This window comes from Macaca thibetana, chromosome 16 (assembly GCF_024542745.1).
Source record: "Macaca thibetana thibetana isolate TM-01 chromosome 16, ASM2454274v1, whole genome shotgun sequence".
Lineage (NCBI taxonomy): Eukaryota > Metazoa > Chordata > Mammalia > Primates > Cercopithecidae > Macaca > Macaca thibetana.
The window spans coordinates 24,774,737-24,794,842 of NC_065593.1; the positions used below are offsets into that span (position 1 = coordinate 24,774,737).

At 38.0% G+C, this 20,106-nt stretch overlaps 2 protein-coding genes across 6 annotated transcripts in view; both read left to right on the plus strand.

Annotated features, from left to right (window-relative positions):
* NSRP1 (nuclear speckle splicing regulatory protein 1) overlaps nucleotides 1–20,106 on the plus strand; it is a 554,990-nt gene that overhangs the window by 403,066 nt on the left and 131,818 nt on the right. The gene's annotated exons all lie outside the window — the stretch shown is intronic.
* The window catches only part of EFCAB5 (EF-hand calcium binding domain 5), a 186,374-nt gene that overhangs the window by 109,628 nt on the left and 56,640 nt on the right, over nucleotides 1–20,106 (plus strand). For all 5 annotated transcript variants that reach the window (XM_050763292.1, XM_050763290.1, XM_050763289.1 and 2 more), the window contains 4 exons: nucleotides 13,807–13,906; nucleotides 15,958–16,869; nucleotides 18,688–18,765; nucleotides 18,864–18,956. In XM_050763292.1, the coding sequence (XP_050619249.1) occupies nucleotides 13,807–13,906; nucleotides 15,958–16,869; nucleotides 18,688–18,765; nucleotides 18,864–18,956 (1,183 nt within the window). The remainder of the gene's footprint in view (nucleotides 1–13,806; nucleotides 13,907–15,957; nucleotides 16,870–18,687; nucleotides 18,766–18,863; nucleotides 18,957–20,106) is intronic.

Below are 20,106 nucleotides of genomic sequence, written 5' to 3' on the forward strand. Positions count from 1 at the left end.
ATAAATATGTCTGCTTTTCCTTTGTTCAGGTGTGCTCTTGCCATTGTTCCATATGCAATTGAGCACCCTTTCTGCAGAAAGTAAAGATTGCCTTCCTGACAGAAAGAAAGAAAGAAAGAAAGAAAGAAAGAAAGAAAGAAAGAAAGAAAGAAAGAAAGAAAGAAAGAAAGAAAGAAAGAAAGAAAGAAAGAAAGAAAGAAAGAAAGAAAGAAAGAAAGAAAGAAAGAAAGAAGAAAGAAAGAAAGAAAGAAAGAGAAAGAAAGAGAGAGAGAGGAAGGAAGGAAGGAAGGAAGGAAGGGAGGAAATAATTCGCCATTTTAGATGCCATTAAGAACATTTGTGATTCATGGGAGGAGGTCAAAACATTCAACAGTGACAGGAGTTTGGAAGAAGATTTCAACCCTCATGGATGACTTTGAGAGCTTTAAGACTTCAGTAGACAAAATAGCTGCAGATATAGTGGAAATAGCAAGAAAATTTAGAATTATAATTGGAGCCTGAAGATGTGACTGAATTGCTGTAATCTCATGATAAAATTTGAATGCATGACAAATTTTTTCTAATGGATAAGCAAAGAAAATGGTTTCTTGATATGGAATCTACCCCTGGTGAAGACATGAGCATTGTTGAAATGACAACAACGGATTTAGATTATCACGTAAACTTAGTTGATAAAGCAGCAATAGGATTTGAAAGAATTGACTGCAATTTTGAAAGAAGTTCTATTGTAGATAAAATGCTATCAAACAGCATCGCATACTACAGAGAAATCATTCATTAAAGGAAGAGTCAATAGGTGCAGCAAACTTCATTGTTGTCTTATTTTAAGAAATTACCACAGCACACACCCACCTTCAGCAACCACAATCCTGATCAGTCAGTAGCCAACAACATTAAGGTACAACCTTTCACCAGCAAAACAGCTATGACTTGCTGAAGGCACAGATGATCATTAGCATTTTTTAGCAATAAAGTGTTTTTAAATTAAGGTGTATACTTGGTTAGGCGATTAATCTATGGTACCCTTAAGAAACTACAGTTTAAGCTATTGCACACTTAATAGATTACAGTATAGTATAAACATGACTTTTTTTTTTTTTTTTTTTTTTGAGATGGAGTCTCACTCTGTCTCCCAGGCTGGAGTGCAGTGGCACAGTCTTGGCCCACTGCAACCTCTGCTGCGTAAGTCCAAGCCAGTCTCCTGCCTCTGCCTCTGCCTCTGCCTCTGCCTCTGCCTCCGGAGTAGCTGGGATTACAGGCGTGCACCACCACGCCCAGCTAATTTTTGTATTTTTAGTAGAGATGGGGTTTCGCTGTGTTGGCCAGGCTGGTCTCGAACTCCTGACCTCGAGTAACCCACCTGCCTCAGCCTCCCAAAGTGCTGGGATTACAGGTGTGAGCCACCACACCCAGCCATAAACATAACTTTTTTAAGCACTAACAAACCAAAGTGAATTTGTGTGACTCGCTTTATTGCAATATTCATTTTATGGCCATTGTCTGGAACTGGACCTGTGGTATCTCTAAGGAATGCCTGTCCTGATATCAGGAAAGAAAGAGGGAACATCACTACAGACCCTGCAAACATTAAAAGAATGATAGGAAACATTATGAACAACTTTATGCCAATGAATTTGCAAATTACATTAAATGGATAAATTCCTTAAAAGACACAAATTACCAAATCTAACTCAAAAGAAAATAGGAAAACTAGATATCCTTATATGTATAAAGAAGTATAATTAATACCACTAAAAAAACATTCCACAAACAGAATGCCTGGCCCAGATAGCGTTACTAATAAATTCTACCAAACATTTAAGGAAGGGATAATTTCAAATCTACATAAACTCTTAAGAGAAGAGGAAGGAACATTTCCCAACTCATTTTATGGGGCCAGTATTATTTTGATATGAAATCCAGATAAAGATATTTCAATAAAAGAAAACCATAGACTAACAGTCCTCATGAACATAGACTCAAAAATCTTTAAGTTAATTTTAACAAATCGGTTAAGCAGTACATTAAAAAGGATCAAATAGAGCTTAATCCAGGGATACAAGGGTGGTTTAACATTCAAAAATCAGAGCTGAGCATGGTGGCACGTGCCTATAATCCCAGCTAATGAGGACACTGAGGTAAAAGGAGTGCTTGAGCCCAGGAGTTTGAATCCAGCCTGGGCAACATAGTAAGACCACCCCCATTTCTTAAAAAAAAAAAAAAAATCTGTCGAAACAATTCATCACATTAGGAGACCAAAAAACAAAACTATATAACTGTGACAAAATTCAACACTCATTTATGATAAAAAAAATTTTTTAAAAACCTCTCAACACACTAAAATTTCTTCAACCCAATAAAGCACATCTATGAATAACTTACAGCTATACTTACAAAGGTAAAAAATTTAATGATTCCCTCCTTATAACAAGGACAAGGCAAGGATATCCACTCTTACCACTTTTATTTTACATTGTACCGGAGGTACTAGTCAATTAAATAAAGCAAGAAAAAAAAAGAAAACTCTCTTATTCACAGACTACATGATCTTCTGTGTAGAAAATCCTAAGGAATCTCAAGAAAAAGTTGAATTCACTAAAACAAATACATAAATTTAGCAAGGCTTCAGGATGTAAAAATCAATACATGAAAGTCAATTGGATTTCCACATACTAGCAAAGAAATATTGGAAGATGAAGTTTGTAAATGCCATTTATAATAACATCACACACATGAAATACTTAGAAATAAATTTAACAAAGTATTTGCAAATATCTACAGGCTGAAAACTATGAAATATTGTTAAGAAATGAAAGACCTAAATAATAAGAATGATCCTTTATTGTTTCTGTCAAAGACTATATTAATGAGTCAAAAAATTAAGTATTGTTAGTCCCCAAATTGACTTACAAATCCAACACGATTCCAATCCAAATCCCAGTGAACTTATTTACAGAAATTGACAAACTATTCTGAAATTCGTGTGGCATTTCAAAGGACTCACAACAGCCAAAACAATGTTGACAAAAAATAGACATCACCAAAATTAAAAATTCTGCTCTTTGAAAGATACTAGAATGAAACAACAGCTATAGACTGGGAGAAAATATTTGTGATGCATTTAATGACAAAAGACTTGCATTTTGACCATATAAAGACTCCTACAACTTTATAAAACAACCCAATTTAAAAAATCATGGGCATGCCAGAAAAGAAGATATAGGTATATCCAATAAGCACATGGAAATATGTTCAGTTATTCATCAGATTATAATTAATCTGATCAATTATTTATCAGATAAATAATCATCAATTTTTCATGCAAACTGAAGCCACAGTGAGATAAAAATTAAACCTACTAGAATGAATAAAATTTAAAAGACTGGCAGAGTACAGTGGCTCACGCCTGTAATCTCAGCACTTTGGGAGGCCAAGGTGGGCAGATCAGTTCAAGCTGGGAGTTCAAGACCAGTTTGGCCACCATGGCAAAACCTTGTCTCTACTAAAAATACAAAAATTAGCTGGGCGTAGTGGCCATACCTGTAATCCCAGCTACTGAGTGGCTGAGGCACGAGAATTGCTTGAACCTGGGAGGCGGAGGTTGCAATGAGCCAAGATCACACTACTGCACTCCAGCCTGGGCAACAAAGCAAGACTCTGTCTCACAAGAAAAAAAAAATCTGATATTCATTATAATTAAAAAGAAAAAAAACTGACAATACCAAGTGTTGGGAAAGATATGGAACAACTTAAATTCTCTTAGATTGCTGGTAGGAATTATACAACCACTTCAAAAACAGTTTTGACAATTTCTTAAAGAGTTCAATATACACTCCCCATATGACCTAGCAATCAGCAATTTCTCTCCTAGATTATGCACCTAAGATAAATGAAATGAAACAAATTAAATCATATAATTAAAACTAAAAGACTTATACGTGACTGTTCTTAGCAGCCTCATTCATAATAGCTTTAAGCTGGAGACAACCCAAATGTCCATCGACTTGTGGATGGATAAACAAATTGTAGTATATTCACACGATGGAATACTACTCAGTAATAAAAGAGAATGAACCACTGATACAATAACACTGATGAATCTCAAAAATATTATTCTAAGTGAAAGAAGGCTGAACCAAAGAATTCGCCATTATTTTATTTATATAAAATTATAGAAAAGGGAAAAGTAATTTACAGCAATAGAAAGCAGATCAGTGGTTTCCTGGGACCATGAGTGAGGGGACTGATTAAGAAGGGACATAAGTGGCCAGGCACGGTGGCTCACGCCTGTAATCCTAGCACTTTGGGAGGCCGAGGCAGGTGGATTACTGGAGCTCAGGAGTTCAAGACTAGTCTGGGCAACATGGCAAACCCCCTTCTCTACTAAAAATACAAAATATTAGCCAGATGTGGTGGCATGTGCCTGTGGTCCCAGTTACTCAGGAAGCTGAGGCAGGAAAATCACTTGAACCCGGGAGGTGGAGGTTGCAGTGAGCCAAGATTGTGCCACTATACTCCAGCCTGGGCAACAGAGCTAGACTCTGTCTCCAGAAAGAAAAAAAAGAAAGAAAGAAAGAAAAAAAAGAGAGACATAGGGAGCTTCTGGGGATGATGAAACTGTTCTACAGCTTCACTGTGGTGGTACACATGAGTGTATACATTGTCAAAACTCATTGAACTATACACTTAAAATTGGTGCATTTTATTGAATCTATACTTCACTAAAGTTGATTTAAAAAGACAAGAATGGTCTGGGCACAGTGGTTCACACTTGTGAGGGCAATATAGTGAGACCCCCTCTCTACAAAAAATAAACAAAAATTACCTGGGTATCGTGGTGCATGCCTGTAGTCCTATCTACTCAGGAGTCTGAGGCAAGAGGATCAATTGAGTCTAGGAGTTCAAGACCTGCCTGGGCAACATAGTGAGACCTGGTCTCTACAAAAATAAATGAATACATAAATACATAATAAAATTACAAATAAATAAAAAAATTAAAAAAAATTAGCTGAGTGTAGTCGCATGGCACCTGTAGTCCCAGGAGGCTGAGGCAGGAGGATAGCTTGAGCCCAGAAGTTAGAAGATATAGTGAGCTATGATCATGCCACTGCACTCTAGCCTGGGCAACAGAGTGAAACCTTGTCTCAAAGAAAACAAAAACAAAAATGAACAAACTAATCGATAATGATAAATATCAGAATTATCACCACCTTTGGAGGAATTATTGACTAAGAAATAGTAATGGAGCCTTCTGGCAGTGATGAAAATGTGCTATGTCTTTATCCGAGTGGCAAACATTCAGTGAGCTAAACACTTAGGGTTTGCATACCTCGTTGCATATTTGTTACTCCTTAATGAAAATTTTCTTCAAAATAATCACTTATGCTGGCTTGGGATGAAGTGCCTATTAAAGGAAAAGCTTTTGCTGCATTTGGCCATAATTACAATAGTGATGACCCCTGGGGTTGTCAGTGGGTGGGCTTCATCTCACAGTATTAGAGAGGTTATAGAAAGTAAAAGACACGCTCAGGACTTCAAACTCTCAGCTCAAATTGCAGTCAGAAAACCTGATCATTATATAGAAATCTCTATTTCTTATAGCTTCAGGGCAAATATGGATGAAAAATCAGCCCCCAAATAAATGTGACAGAATCAAGATGCAAGTTGAATTCACAGACTTGCCAAATCTTTTACATAAAAGTTAGCACATTAGAAAATAGATGAGACCCTGAAATTTGGAATAGTTACATATGGGTGTACTCAGAGGAATCTAAGACTTGAGCCACAATTCTCCCTAAGCTTTCCTTTGCAGGAGAAGCAATACCTTCTCTCCTGTCTGAGACTATTAGCTTTTCTTTCCTTAGAAATCCTTTAATAACTTGCCTTGGGGCAATTAGTTTGCAAGGAGATGTCTGTTTTCTTCACGATCCACCTGTACAACATTCATTGCCTTTAAATCCAAAATTGGAGACTCATCTCAGTATTTCTCCAGGAATACTAGTTCAAAGTCTGTCTTGAAAGATGAGTGTTGGTACTCCAACAGATCAGTAAGTTTTTGCTAATTTCTAGCAGCAGAAAGCTGGGTAATATGTGTGGGAATTGATTATAGTATTTTCAGACTAAGGATAGATAAAACTTTGGATTGCCTCAAATTTATCAATATTGGTATACTTTGCAGTATATACTTAGCAGTAATATTTTTGGTTTTAACAATTTTATTGGTAGATTAAATAAAACCTTGACTCAAAGATAGCCTATATTCAATGAGGTTGAGATGCCAGAACCTTCTTGGCTTACTATACAGTAAGAAATCTAAAGGCTTTCAAGATTTCTGAAATTGATTTTTCATATGTAGCCTCTATATGTGCACTTCTACCATATTGCCCAGGACAGCCCAAATGACATTCCCTTGAGAAATAACTAAAGAAATTAACGAGGGGAGCACCAACATCACTAAAAAGTTCTGTGGTAGCTGTCCTGGGGACAATGGTGAGAGTTACTGTCACTGAAGTAAACGCTGTAATTTCAAGGGAAATGATTGTCTTCTAGAGTGACAAAAGATACATGACATTTAACTACCAGAGACAAGGCCCACTAGTCAAAGTTAGTGCTCATAAGTGTAATTAATCATGGTATTTTGATTCAGTCTCAAAGATCCAAGGCCATATTTTAACGGATCCAGTTTGTCTAGGACTCACACTGTGGTTGGTTCCTGAATATATACTTGGAATTACCATAATGAGTAGTGGGAGTTAAAGTGGCCATCTGAATGTTTTCTTGGTGATTACAGTTTCCTTAGGAATTAAATGGATAGGATACCTTCTAAATTATTACTGGATCTACTTACAGAAAAGCACTAACTATAGGTCCAGAAACATGAGTTGAGATACCACAATGGAGAATCTCAGTCTCTCACCCAGATGCCAGACTTAAGTCAGATAGTATACCCAGAACTCTTTGGTTGAAGGGAAGGTTGGGTCTCTTGGGGAAGAATTCTACCAGACTTCCTCAAGTATATATCGTAGATTTTACTCTAGGCTTTACTCAAAGGGCCCGTAGCCATTTATTAGGGTGAATATGCATTGGCAAAGGAATATCACAGACTCAGGGATTACCAGATACTGATTCCAAGTTAACATCAATTCCTAGGATCCCAAAGCACTCCCATGGGCCACTGGGTAAAGTTAGGGTGTATAGATGTCAGACAATAAATGCTATTTTGGTCAAAGGTTATGTCACAGGCCCAATTAATCTATGGACTTAGCTATGGTTATTTCTGGTTCTTGGATGTTTAATTGGAATAGACACGCAGCAACCAACAGAATCTTCACATTTGTTCTCCATATTGGGAACTGAGGACTATTATGGTAGGAAGGACCTGGTATTATGGTAACAGAAACTCCTGAACTTTCCCTGTCTGCCAGAATGTTAAAAAAACAAATACATAAGCAGATAACAAAAACAAAAAAAAACTCCACAGAGATAGATATGAAAATATATAAAGGATTTAGGGGAAGTAATCCTATCACATTCTTATCTAATTTTCCTGTTTTGTCTATGTAGAAGGTGGAGGATACATCTTTTTTTTTTTTTTTTCTTTTGTGAGACAGTCTTACCCTGTCGCCCAGGCTGGAGTACAGCTGCACGATTTCAGTTCACTGCAACATCCACCTCTTGGGTTTGAGCGATTCTCCTACCTCAGCCTCCCAAGTAGCTGGGATGCGTGCCACCATGCCTTCTAATTTTATGTTTTTAGTAGAGATGGGGTTTCACCATGTTAGCCAGGCTGCTCTCAAACTCCTGACCTCAGGTGATCCGCCTGCTGGGATTACAGGCATGAGCCGCTGCACCCAGCCTACATCTTAAAGAATGTAGATTACTGTGGTTCTATTTATGTGGCTATTCCAGGTGTGGAATCTTTACTGAACCAAATTGACATAGCTCTCTCATTCACAACAACTATTGGTCTGGCAAATGCTGTTTTCTCTAGAGAAGTTTACAAGGACCAAAAGAATTGATTTCACCTGTCAAGAATAGCATTACTTTTCACTGCATTCTCTTAGGGCGAAGGCAGTTCTTCTTTTCTGTATTGTAATCTAGTATACATAGACTTTAATTGTATTGACATATCACAGAACATTACATAGGTCCATGATATCCATCATGATGATTGGACTTGATTAGCTGAAAGCAGCATTAGATGCCTTGGTAAAGTAGCATTAGATGTCTTGGTAAGTAAGCTAATGTGTGTCAGAGGATGGGAGATAAGCCCCATAAAAATACAGGTTTATGGTCTTGTTAACATTTTTACTTTGGGAGGCCGAGGCGGGCGGATCACGAGGTCAAGAAACGAGACTACCCTGGCCAACATGGTGAAACCCTGTCTCTACCAAAAATACAAAAGTTGGCTGGGTGTGGTGGCATGCGCCTGTAGTCCCAGCTACTCGGGAGGCTGAGGCAGAAGAATTGCTTGAACCCGGGAGGCGGAGATCGCAACTCCGTCTCAAAAAGAAAAAAGAAACTTTAGCAGTCCAGTAGTTCCAGGTGTAGGGTAAATTGTTGTACCGTGTGCCACCTACCACTAAAAAAGAGGCACAATGCCTATTGGATCGTTTTTATATTTTAAAAACAATTGTTGCCACATTTGCATGTGCTGCCTTTATGAATTAACTGAGCACATTTGTGTGTGTTACTTTTATGCATTAAATGAGTCATCAGCTTCCAGAGTGGGTCCCAGAGAAAGAAAAGGCTTTGTAGGCTTTTCTAAACTGCAGTGCAAAAACTCTTCTTTACTTTGTGCCTTATTATATAGAAGATCCTACAGTATTTAGAGGGAATATGGCAATTTGGAATTGCATTTGGAATGCTGTGGCAATTCAAACAATAAAATCATATTGTAGTTCCCTTGAGTTTTGGAGCAAAGCTCTACCCTCTACTCAAGTTTGTGATTCTCTTTGAGAAAGTCCTCCTGTGTGTTTTTTTATTCCAATAATTCATAAAACTGTATACTTAGGTTTTATGCACTTTTCTGTTTATAGGGTATATATATATTTTAAAAGGTTTAGTTAAAAAAAATTTAGTTGGGAAAAAGTTTCAAATATAGCAAAAATAGTTACAAATGAAAAACAAGTTGGGGAGAATTTCCCTGATTTTTTAAACTTTTATTTAATTAATTAACTAATTTTATTTTTTGAGACAGGGTCTCACTTTGTCACCCAAGCTGGAGTGCAGTGGTGGGATCTCGGCTCACTGCAGCCTCCACCTCCCAGGCTTAAGCCATCCTCCCACCTCAGCCTCCTTAGTAGCTGGGACTACAGGCATGTGCCACCATACCCAGTTAATTTTTTTATTTTTCGTAGAGATGGGATTTTGCCACATTGCCCAGGCTGGTCCAAACTCCTGAGCTCAAGTTATCTGCCCACCTCAGCCTCCCAAAGTGCTGGAACTACAGGTGTGCACCACCTGCCCGGACAACTTTTATTTTAGACTCAGGGGTACTTGTATGGGTTTGTTATATAGGTAAATTGTGTGACATGGGGGTTTGATATACATATTATTTCGCCACCCAGATAATAAGCACAGTACCCTACAAGTAGTTTTGTGACACTCTCCGTCCCCCCTCCACTGACCCTCAGGTAGGCCTCAGTGTCTGTTCCCTTCTTTCTGTCCATATGTACTCAGTGTTTAGCGCCCACTTATAAGTGGAAACATGTTGGTATTTGGTTTTCTGTTCCTGTGTTAGTTCACTTAGGATTATGGCCTCCAGCTCCATCCATGTTGCTGCAAATGACATAATCTCATTCTTCTTATGACTGCATAGAATTCCATGGTGCATATGTACCACATTTTCTGTTACTTTTTTTTTTTTTTTTTTTGGAGACAAGGCCTCACTCTGTCACCTAGGCTGAGTTGTAGTGTGATCACAGGTCACTGCAACTCAGACTCAAGCGATCCTCCCACCTCAGCCTCAGGACTAGCTAGGACTACAGGTACATACCACCATGCCAGGTAATTTTTTCTGTTTCTGTAGAGATGGTAACTCACCGTGTTACCCAGAGCTGCTCTTGAACTCCTCAGCTCAAGTGATCCTCCCTCTTCAGCCTCCCAAACTGTTGGGATTACAGGCATGAACCACTGCGCTTGGCTTGTACCACATTTTCTTTATACGGTCTACCATCGGTTCATATGTAGGTTGGTTTCCATGTCTTTGCTATTGTGAATAGTGCTGCAGTGAATATACGTGTGCATGTGTCTTTATGGTAGAACAATTTATATCCCTTTGGATATATACCCAATAATAGGATTGCTGGGCCAAATGGCAATTCTGCTGTGAGTTCTTTGAGAAATCACCGAACAGTTTTCACAATGGCTGAACTAATTTACATTCTACCAACAGTGTATAAGCATTCCCTTTTTTCTGCAACCTTGCCAGCATCTGTTATTTTTTGACTTTTTAATACTAGCCATTCTGACTGGTGTGAGATGTATCTCATTGTGGTTTTGATTTGCATTTCGCTAATGATTAGCGATGTTGAGCATTTTTTCATATGCTTGTTGGCTGCGCGTATGTCTTCTTCTTCATCTTTTTTTTTTTTTTTTTCCTGAGACAGGATCTCATTCTGTCATTCAGGCTGGAGTGCAGTGGCACGATCACGGTTCACTGCAGCCTCAACCTCCTGGGCTTGAGCGATCCTCCTACCTCAGCCTCCCAAGTAGCTGGGACTATAAGCCACGCCACCAGGCCCAGATAATTTTTGTAGAGATGGGGTTTCACTATGTTGTCTAAGCTAGTCTCAAATTCCTGGGTTCAAGTGATCTGCCAGGCCTCCCAAAGTGCAGTGATTACAGGCACCAGCCATGTATGTCTTCTCATGAAAATTGTATATTCAGGTCGGGTGTAAACAGAGTGAACAGACAAACAAATGGGAGATAGTTTATTTTGCTGTGCAGGAGCTTATTTTTAAAATAAACTTATATTAATTAAAATAGCTTTGGCTTTGGTACTGGAATAGACAAATCAGTGGAACAGAATATTAGATCTGGCATCAGATGCAAGAGCATGTGGGAATTTAGTATATAACGCAGGTGGCAATATAAATCATTGGGAAAAGAAGTAATCAATGAGTTGTGCTAGGACAATTAATTTTCCATATTGGGAAAAATATAAAAGTAGATTCCACCCTCATTAATGAGGAAAAGTGAGTTCTGTCTAATTAGAAACCTAGATGTGGAAAACAAAATTTTTAAAATTTTAGAAGCAGCCAAGTGTGGTGGCTCATACCTGTAATCCCAGCGACTCCTGCTGAGGCAGGAGGATTGCTTGAGACCAGGAATTTGAGGATGCAGTGAGCTATGATCATGCCACTGTACTCCAGTCTGGGTTACAGAGTGAGACCCTGTCTCAAAAAAAAGGAAAAAAGAAAAAAGAAAATTTAGAGCATATATTTGGAACTTAAAATGGTTTGTGCTTATTTGGAGTATTCCTTAGGAGCATTCCTTAGTGAGACCCTGTCTTAAAAAATTTTAGAAGCAGCCAGCCATGGTGACTCACACCTGGCTGCTTCTAAAATTTTTTAAATTTTGTTTTCCACAGCTAGGTTTCTGATCAGATAGAACTCACTTTTCTCATTAATGAGGGTGGGATCTACTTTTATGTTTTTCCCAATATGAAAAAGTAATTGTCCCAATATCATTCACTGATTTTTTACTGTATATCAAAGAGAAATGATTTATATGTTTGACTACCTCAAAATTAATGTATATCCTCAAAATTAATGGATAACATTGATATGGCTAAACTCACCAAAAGTTAAATTGAAAGATGAGATAAACTGGGGAAAAATATTTGCTATGTAAATAAAAGAATGGTCATTCTCAAAATTTTACAAATCCATAAGAAGTAGACAACTGGGTGGAGCGCAGTGGCTCACACCTGTAATCCCAGCACTTTGGGAGGCCGAGGTGGGCGGATCACGAGGTCAGGAGATCGAGACCATCTTGGCTAACACGGTGAAACTGCATCTCTACTAAAAAGACAAAAAGTTTAGCCAGGCGTGCTGGCAGGCATCTGTAGCCCCAGCTACTCGGGAGGCTGGGGCAGGAGAATCGCTTGAACCCAGGAGGTGGAGGTTGCAGTGAGCCGAGATCGCGCCACTGTACTCCAGCCTGGAAACAGAGTGGGACTCCATCTCAAAAAAAGAAATATGCAACTGGTCCCAACTGAAAAATGAGAAAAGGATATGAAAAAGCCATTCATAGAAGATGAAAAACCCAAACATATAATAAGCACATGAGAATATATTAAATCTCACTAGTAATCAGGGAAATGCAAATTGATAATAATGATACCATTTTTATCTATCAGATTAGAAAAAATAATAAACTCTAATAATATCAAGCATTGATGTAGATATGGAGAAATAATACTGTCATTCAATGCTGGCAAGAATGTAAATTGGTATTAACATTTTGTGAAGCAATTTGGCTATAACTAATAAAGTTGAAAGTGCATATATTATACAATCCAGTAATTCCACTTCTAGTTATTTACCCTAGAGAAATGTTTGCATATGTACACAAGGAGCTGTGTATAAGGATATCTACCGCAGCATTATGTTGATATCAAAATACTAAAAATAATGAAAACGCCCATCAATAGAGGAGTTTTTTTTTTATTATTATTATGGTGTTTTCATATTACAGAATGCCTTATTGCAGTTAAAAAGAATAAAATATATTTCTTTACAGATATGAATTAGATCTCAATGTTAAGTAAATAAAAGCAATTTGAAGAAAGACATATGTACTGTATCAGGTTTTTTTTTTTTTTTTTTTTTTTTTTTTTAAGATGGAGTTTTGCTCTTATTGCCCAGGCTGGAGTGCAATGGCATGATCTCTGCTCACCGCAACCTCCGCCTCCTGGGTTCAAGTGATTCTCCTGCCTCAGCCTCCCGAGTAGATGGGATTACAGGCACCCATCACCATGCCTGGCTAATTTTTGTATTTTTAGTAGAGACAGGGTTTCTCCATGTTGGTCAGGCTGGTCTTGAACTCCCAACCTTAGGTGATCCACCCACCTCGGCCTCCCAAAGTGCTGGGATTACAGTCATGAGCCATCGCGCCTGGCCGATATCAGGTATTTTTGTTTTTGTTTTTGAGACAAGGTCTTGCTCTGTCAGCCAGGCTGGAGTGCAGTGACATGAACATAGCTCATTGCAAATCAAGCAATCCTCTGGCCTCAGCCTCTGAAGTAGCTAGGACTACAGGTGTGCACCACTATGCCTGGCTAATTTTTTACTTTTTGAAGCAATGGGGGTCTCACTGTGTTGCTATATTGGACTTTTTAAAGCACATACACAAAATGTTAACAATTATTATTTCTAGGTGTTGGGAACACATATGTTAATTCTATCATTTTCTATATTCTATTATTAAAAAGTTTTTCAAAAATAACAATGGAAAAAGAACAAGTAGGGTGCAGTTAATTGTTTCAAGTGACATACTCAGGTCAGGTAAGATAAGAACTGAACATTATACATTGGATTTAGCCATCAATAAGTCAGTCACAAATAGTTCTTAAACATTTACTAAGTAGAGGTCATTTTGACATGTCATAGAATGAGAAAGTAGAGTATAAGCCTAAAGGCAAGATATAACTTTCCTGATTTTGATGCTGCAGCTTTTACTTACACGATAATGATTGTTGTGGTGGTAGTGATGATGAAAGCTTCAATAAGCCACGTTCCAACTGCATAAAAATCTTAAATCTCCTGTAACAACTAATCACAAACTTTCTTCTTTGCTTAGGTAGGGTTTTTGGATCGGCAGAGGACATTGGCCTTGCTGGAATTGTTCTATGACCATAGTTCACAAATGCTTAGGAGTTTGCTTCGAAACCCACGACAATGTAAGTGCCACTCAGAGGGAGTATGTTCAAGCTGAAGTGTCACTTGATATGTACTGATATGATACACTGATATGATAACACAAGATTATTCTACCACCATGGAATCCCTTCACATAATAGCTCTCTTAGATCATGATAACTGTATCTAGTTGTTTATTTCCTCCACAAAATTCACTCTTCATCACAACTAGATGTATTTTTCACCACAGTGCAATACTCAAAAATTTTATATCAGAACTCAGTGAGAACTCAATTTTAAATTCATGCAAATGAAGAAATGCTCTAGTGACAGTCTGAATGTTTTGGAAATTAAGTTTGTAATGGTAATTCCATTTTATCAACAAAAAAAATTTTTTGAGACAGAATCTTACTCTTCTTGCCCAGGCTGGAGTGCAGTGGCATGATCATGACTCACTGCAGCCTCAACCCCTCCCAGGTGGGAGATGATTCTCCCACCTCAGCCCCCTGAGTAGCTGGGACTACAGGTGTATACCACCATGCCCAGCTAATTTTTTGTATTTTTAATAGAGAGAGGGTTTCACCCTGTTTCCAAGGATAGTCTCAAATGCCTGGGTGCTGGGATTATATGTGTAAGCCACTGCACCCAATACCCAACTTAAAATTATAAGATTTATAAGAATAATATTTCCTTTTCCCAAGCATTTTTACTTGTGTACCTTTACTTATGCAGTAAAATGTCCTTTTATGTTATTTCCAAGACAAATAGAATTATGGGGTTTATTTTTATTTTATTTTACTTTTTCAGAGATGGGGTCTTGCTATGTTGCCCAGGCTGGCTTCAAACTCCTGGGATCCAGCAATCCTCCTGCCTCAGGCTCCAGAGTAGCCAGGACTACAGGCATGTGCCACTGTGCTCAGCTTTTTTCATTTTTTTTTTTAAAGAGAAGGTATCGTACTGGCTGAGTTTCTCAAAGAATGTCTTTTTTTTTTTTTTTTTTTTTTTTTTTTTTTTTTTTTTTTGAGACAGAGTCTTACTCTGTTGCCCAGGCTGGAGTGCAATGGCGCAATCTCAGCTAACTGCAGCCTCTGCCTCCCGGGTTCAAGCGATTATCCCTGCCTTATCCTCCCAAGTATCTGGGATTACAGGTGCCTGCCACTACACGCAGCTTTTTTTTTTGTATTTTTAGTAGAGACGGGGTTTCACCATGTTGGGCAGGCTGATCTCAAACTCCTGACCTCAGGTATCCACCTGCCTTGGCTCCCAAAGTGCTGGGATTACAGGCATTGAGCCACCACACCTGGCCAAGAATGTCAATATTTTATTTTTGTGTGAAGATTTATTACTTGGATACTTACAAATCTGTGGGTGATATACTTGGAGTATTTCTGAAAATTGTGAGAATCACAATTTTATAGCTTACCACTACTGTTTTGGGAGAAACGGGGACAGTCTTGTGGCATGATTTCCACTCTTTATAGTACAGACACCAGGGTTTTATTGTCGTTGTTTAACAGTGGGATTCTGTGAATACTATCCAGTCTTTCCCTAGTATTCTGTTCCAGGTGCCCATATAAGTTGTAGAGGAAAATAACTGAGGAATGAAGAACATAGAAGAGGGAAAGAGATAGGGGGGAAAATGAATGCTGGAAAAATATAGCCTCAGTGAAAGATTGTCATGGATAAAGACTTGCTTTTTATATTGCAGATATTGAAAATATATTTGAGATGAAAGATGTGTCCCCTTTCCCATCCCTATGCGATGCTTATTGTAGGGGACTACAAAGGTAGAGGACAAATTCTATTGGCCTTGGCAGTCTAAGCAACACTCCAAGTAGCAAAAGGAGAATCCTGTTTATTTCCAAAATCACACCTATTAGGAAGGGATGATTTCTAACTTAGTAGTATAAGTTCTTTTGGATACCTTTTTACTTTTTATTGTGTTGCAACCAAAGATAACTGATATTTATTTAGAGCAATAGGTCTATATTACAATCTCTGTGCTCAATGCTTTTCTTTGCATTAATTTAATAGCTCTAATTCTGCATTATAAGATCAATGGTTTAAGTGAATATTTTGTTTTCTGCATTAGGGCCATTCATTGAATTTGAAGAGATAAACTTGACTGAGTTGTGGGGAGACATGGATAATCAGAAACACATTTATGAAGGTTTTGACGAAGTGCTCTTAGAGATGAATACATTACTTTCTGCAAAACATGCTAGCAAAACCCAAAGTAAATTATTAGAAAGTCCAGATCAACCTAAACTTGATGAACAGAGAACATCAACAACACCACCAAACCCACCAGAACAGTGGAGAGGAGTAACTGCAGAACAAGGACCACAAAGAATTTCAACTGAAGAACAAGGCAAAAAGTCAACTGCAGAACAAGAACTGTACACAGAATCAGTAATAGAACCAGGAACCCACACAGAGTCAACTCTAGAACAAGAGTCAAGTAGAGGGTTAGTAACAGAACAAGAAACACACACAGAGTCAACTACAGAACAAGGACAGCAAAAAGGGTCAATAGAAGGACAAGGACCACGCAGCGTGTCAGTTTCAGAACAAGGGGCACGCAGAGAGTCAGTTGCAGAACAGCGGTCACGCAGAGAGTCAGTTGCAGAACAGGGGTCACGCAGAGAGTCAACTGCAGAAAAAGATCGACGCAAAGGGTCAGTAGCAGAACAAGGATCACGCAGAATGTCAACTGCAGAACAGGAATCACTCAGAGAGTCAATAATAGAAGAACCATACCAAAAATCAGAACAAGCACCTTATGGAGAGATAATTTCAGAAGAGCAAAAAGACTCAACTTCACAATCAAGAAAAGATAGTATCTTAAAAAGTACAAAATATGGGGAGCCTATACCCTCTGAGTACATTGAAGTCCCTCTACAGGAAAAGAGGTCTTGGGAACAAGCATATGAAGAGGAAGTATTCCTGAGTTCTGAACTGCAAGAGGAAGTTCCAACATTAAGTAGAAAAGATCACTTTTCAGGTAGTAATGCAGTTCTTCTACAACATCGGCTCCCTGTTTCATGGAATGGTTTTTAAAGTCTTTTCAGAAAATACTCATTTAAGTCAGAATTTTTTTTCTGGCATATCAGGTCATGCAAATCTCAGGCATATTTTGCTGCTCAACATGAGTCTAGACCTTGAACATAATCAATTAAGTTAATTACATTCACCAGTGAAATGCAAACCAGAATGTCTCTATTGTCAATTTACGTATAATTTCCATTGTACTAGATTATAGAAGTGTTTTAATTGGGTTTCTGGAAAGGTAGGAGAAGCCCTTTTGTTTTAAATGTAATGTCTGATACTAGAAACCATTTTAAAATTTTTCTTTTATTTCAACTGTAAATGGGTCTCACTTTTTTCAGTTAAATATAAAATATATGTTCTAGAAGAGTTTCTGAAAGTCATATTTAAGACAGAATGCACCCTGAATTTCAAATATTTATTCTCATGTCTTTGGTCAGAATTTAGGCATACAGTAGTTCTCCCTTATCCATGGTTTTGCTTTCCACAGTTTCAGTAAACCGCAATCAACCACAGTCAGAAAGTATTACATGGAAATTCTAGAAATAAACAATTCATACATTTTAAATTGTGCACCATTCTGAGTAGTATAATGAAATCTTGCACCTTTTGTTCAGTATGTCCATGTTGTCTATGTTACCTGCTCATTAGTCACTTAATAGCTGCTGGATTATCAGATTGTCATTATGTTGCAGTACTCTTGTTCAAGTAACCCTTACCTAATAATGGCTCCAGTCACAAGAGTAATGATGCTAGCAATTTGGATATGCCAAAGAGAAGGCATAAAGTGCTACCTTTGAAGTGAAAATGTGAAAGTTCTCAGCTGGGCACGGTGGCTCATGCCTGTAATCCCAGCACTTTGAGAGGCTGAGGCAGGTGGATTGCTTAAGCCCAGGAGTTCAAGACCAGCCTGAGCAACATGGCAAAACGCCATCTCAAAAAAAAATTAGCTGGGCATAGTGGCATGCACCTGTAGTCTTGGCTACACAGGAGGCTGAGGTGGGAGGATCACCTGAACCTCAGGAGGTTGAGCCTGCAATAAGCCATGATTGCACCACTGCACTCCATCCAGCCTAAGCAACAAAGTGAAACCCTATCAGAAAGAAGAGAGAGAGAGAGGAAGGAAGGAAGGAAGGAAGGAAGGAAGGAAGGAAGGAAGGAAGGAAGGAAGGAAGGAAGGAAGGAAGGAAGGAAGGAAGGAAGGAAGGAAGGAAGGGAGGGAGGGAGGGAGGGAGGGAGGGAGGGAGGGAGGGAGGGAGGGAGGGAGGGAGGGATGAAAGTTCTCAACTTAGGAAAGAAAGAAAATTGTATTCTGGGGTTGTTAAAATGTACAGTAAGAACAAATCTTTTACTTATTAAATTGTGAAGAAGGAAAAAGAAACTCATGCTAGTTTTTCTGTCACACCTCAAACTGCAAAAGTATATGTACTATCTTCAGTTTCAGGCATTCACTAGGGATCTTGGAACATATCCTCCCAAGTATAAAAAGAGGGCTACTGTATAGTAATACCTAGCTGTGAGGGTAGCTGGGAAATATAGCCCTCATTTTGCATGGCCAAATTGGATACAATAATAGCTTTTGCTACAGAGCTGCTTTCAACAATTCAAGTTATTAATTTATTCACTGTGGTTGATTACGACACTACATATATGGGAAAGTACTTAGAGTTTTTTGTGTTCTATATGCAAGGCATTTCTATCACTTATTAACCTTAGAATAGCTAATGGAATATGTAATGTCTAATTCATAAGCATTTTCATTTGTACCTTTTAGAAACTACAAAAAAGGAAGTTCAGAAAGACAAGTCCTGTGAACCCAAGTCCCAAAAAATAGAAGGAAAGTCGTGGTCAGGTAACTCCTCATTTAATCCTCCTTTCATTTATACCCTAGAACAAAAATATTGTGAAAGTGAAGTTTGATTGGCTGCGTTATGGAATGTGTTTTTACAGGTGAATTTTTTACTTGCAACTGGAAGATGAAGTATGTCACATTTGAAGATGAGGAACAGGCAAACTTAATCTATGGTAACTCCAGGTTCGCAGGTACATGTTAACAATGAAAGTAGGAAGAATAGATGGCAGTCCAATAGATGGATTTAATTTACTCTGGTACTCGATGATAAAGACTGCATTTAGCTAAGGCAGAATGGGAAGGTGTTCCTTGCATTATTTTGTCCGTAAGCTGGTGAATCTAAATATATACCAGATAGATGTATTTGGTGGTGGTGTACTATTGATGGTGGAATGTGCTATTGATGAGTGCTCTTCTGCTTTGAAACTTATCGTATTAGTATACATTTTTTAACCATGATATGACCCTACCACCACTTTAAAGCTATGATCTAAGCATACAGAGAAAATCAGATACTAGATACTAAAACTCAATAGAAATCATTTCAGCTATGCCTTTCCCTGGTAGGGCCACATCTAAACATATGAGACAAGTGAGAATCTTATCTTGTTTTTGAAGACTTACAAAGAAAGATCTACTCAGCAGAGCAGAGTAGTTTCTGGCTTTCAGACAAAGCATGTCTTTAACAATGATTGTTCCAAAAGCACTCATATTTCACTAAAATCCTATTATATTGTTTTGGCTTTCACATCAACAAGTTGTAGAACTAAATTAGATCAAGATTATCTTCTTCCTACCTGCAAATTTTTCTCTCATTTAAGCCTCAAATAACAAACTTTCTATTCTCAAATTTTCTGGTGAAAATGCATGGCATTGGTCAAGCTCTTGCAGCCTGCTAATTCATGTTGTTCTTCTTAGTCATCTTTATATCAATTTTGCTTTACCGATGTATATAAAAATTGTGAGTAATCATTTGTTTGTCACATCAAATCTCATATAGAAAGGCATGAATGATTGAATCAATGAATAAATCAAATGGAAGTCACTTTGCTGACATTTTATGAAATGTACTTCATATTATACTATTGAGCTAAAAGGTAAATATAGTAGTCAAGACTCTTGGAGAAAGGAGTTGTGGTGGTGGTATTTAGTAATTTATTTAACTAGAAAGTTCAGAGTGCAGCTGTTTTCAGGCACAACTAGATTCAAAGGCTCAACAATAGCAACAGGATACTGTCTGTCTGCCTCTGAGCCCTGTTTTTCTGTGTCACTTTCAATTTGAGACAGTTTTCTCCATGCTGTGACAAAAATGGCCATGAAAGCATCTCTAAGCTTATATTC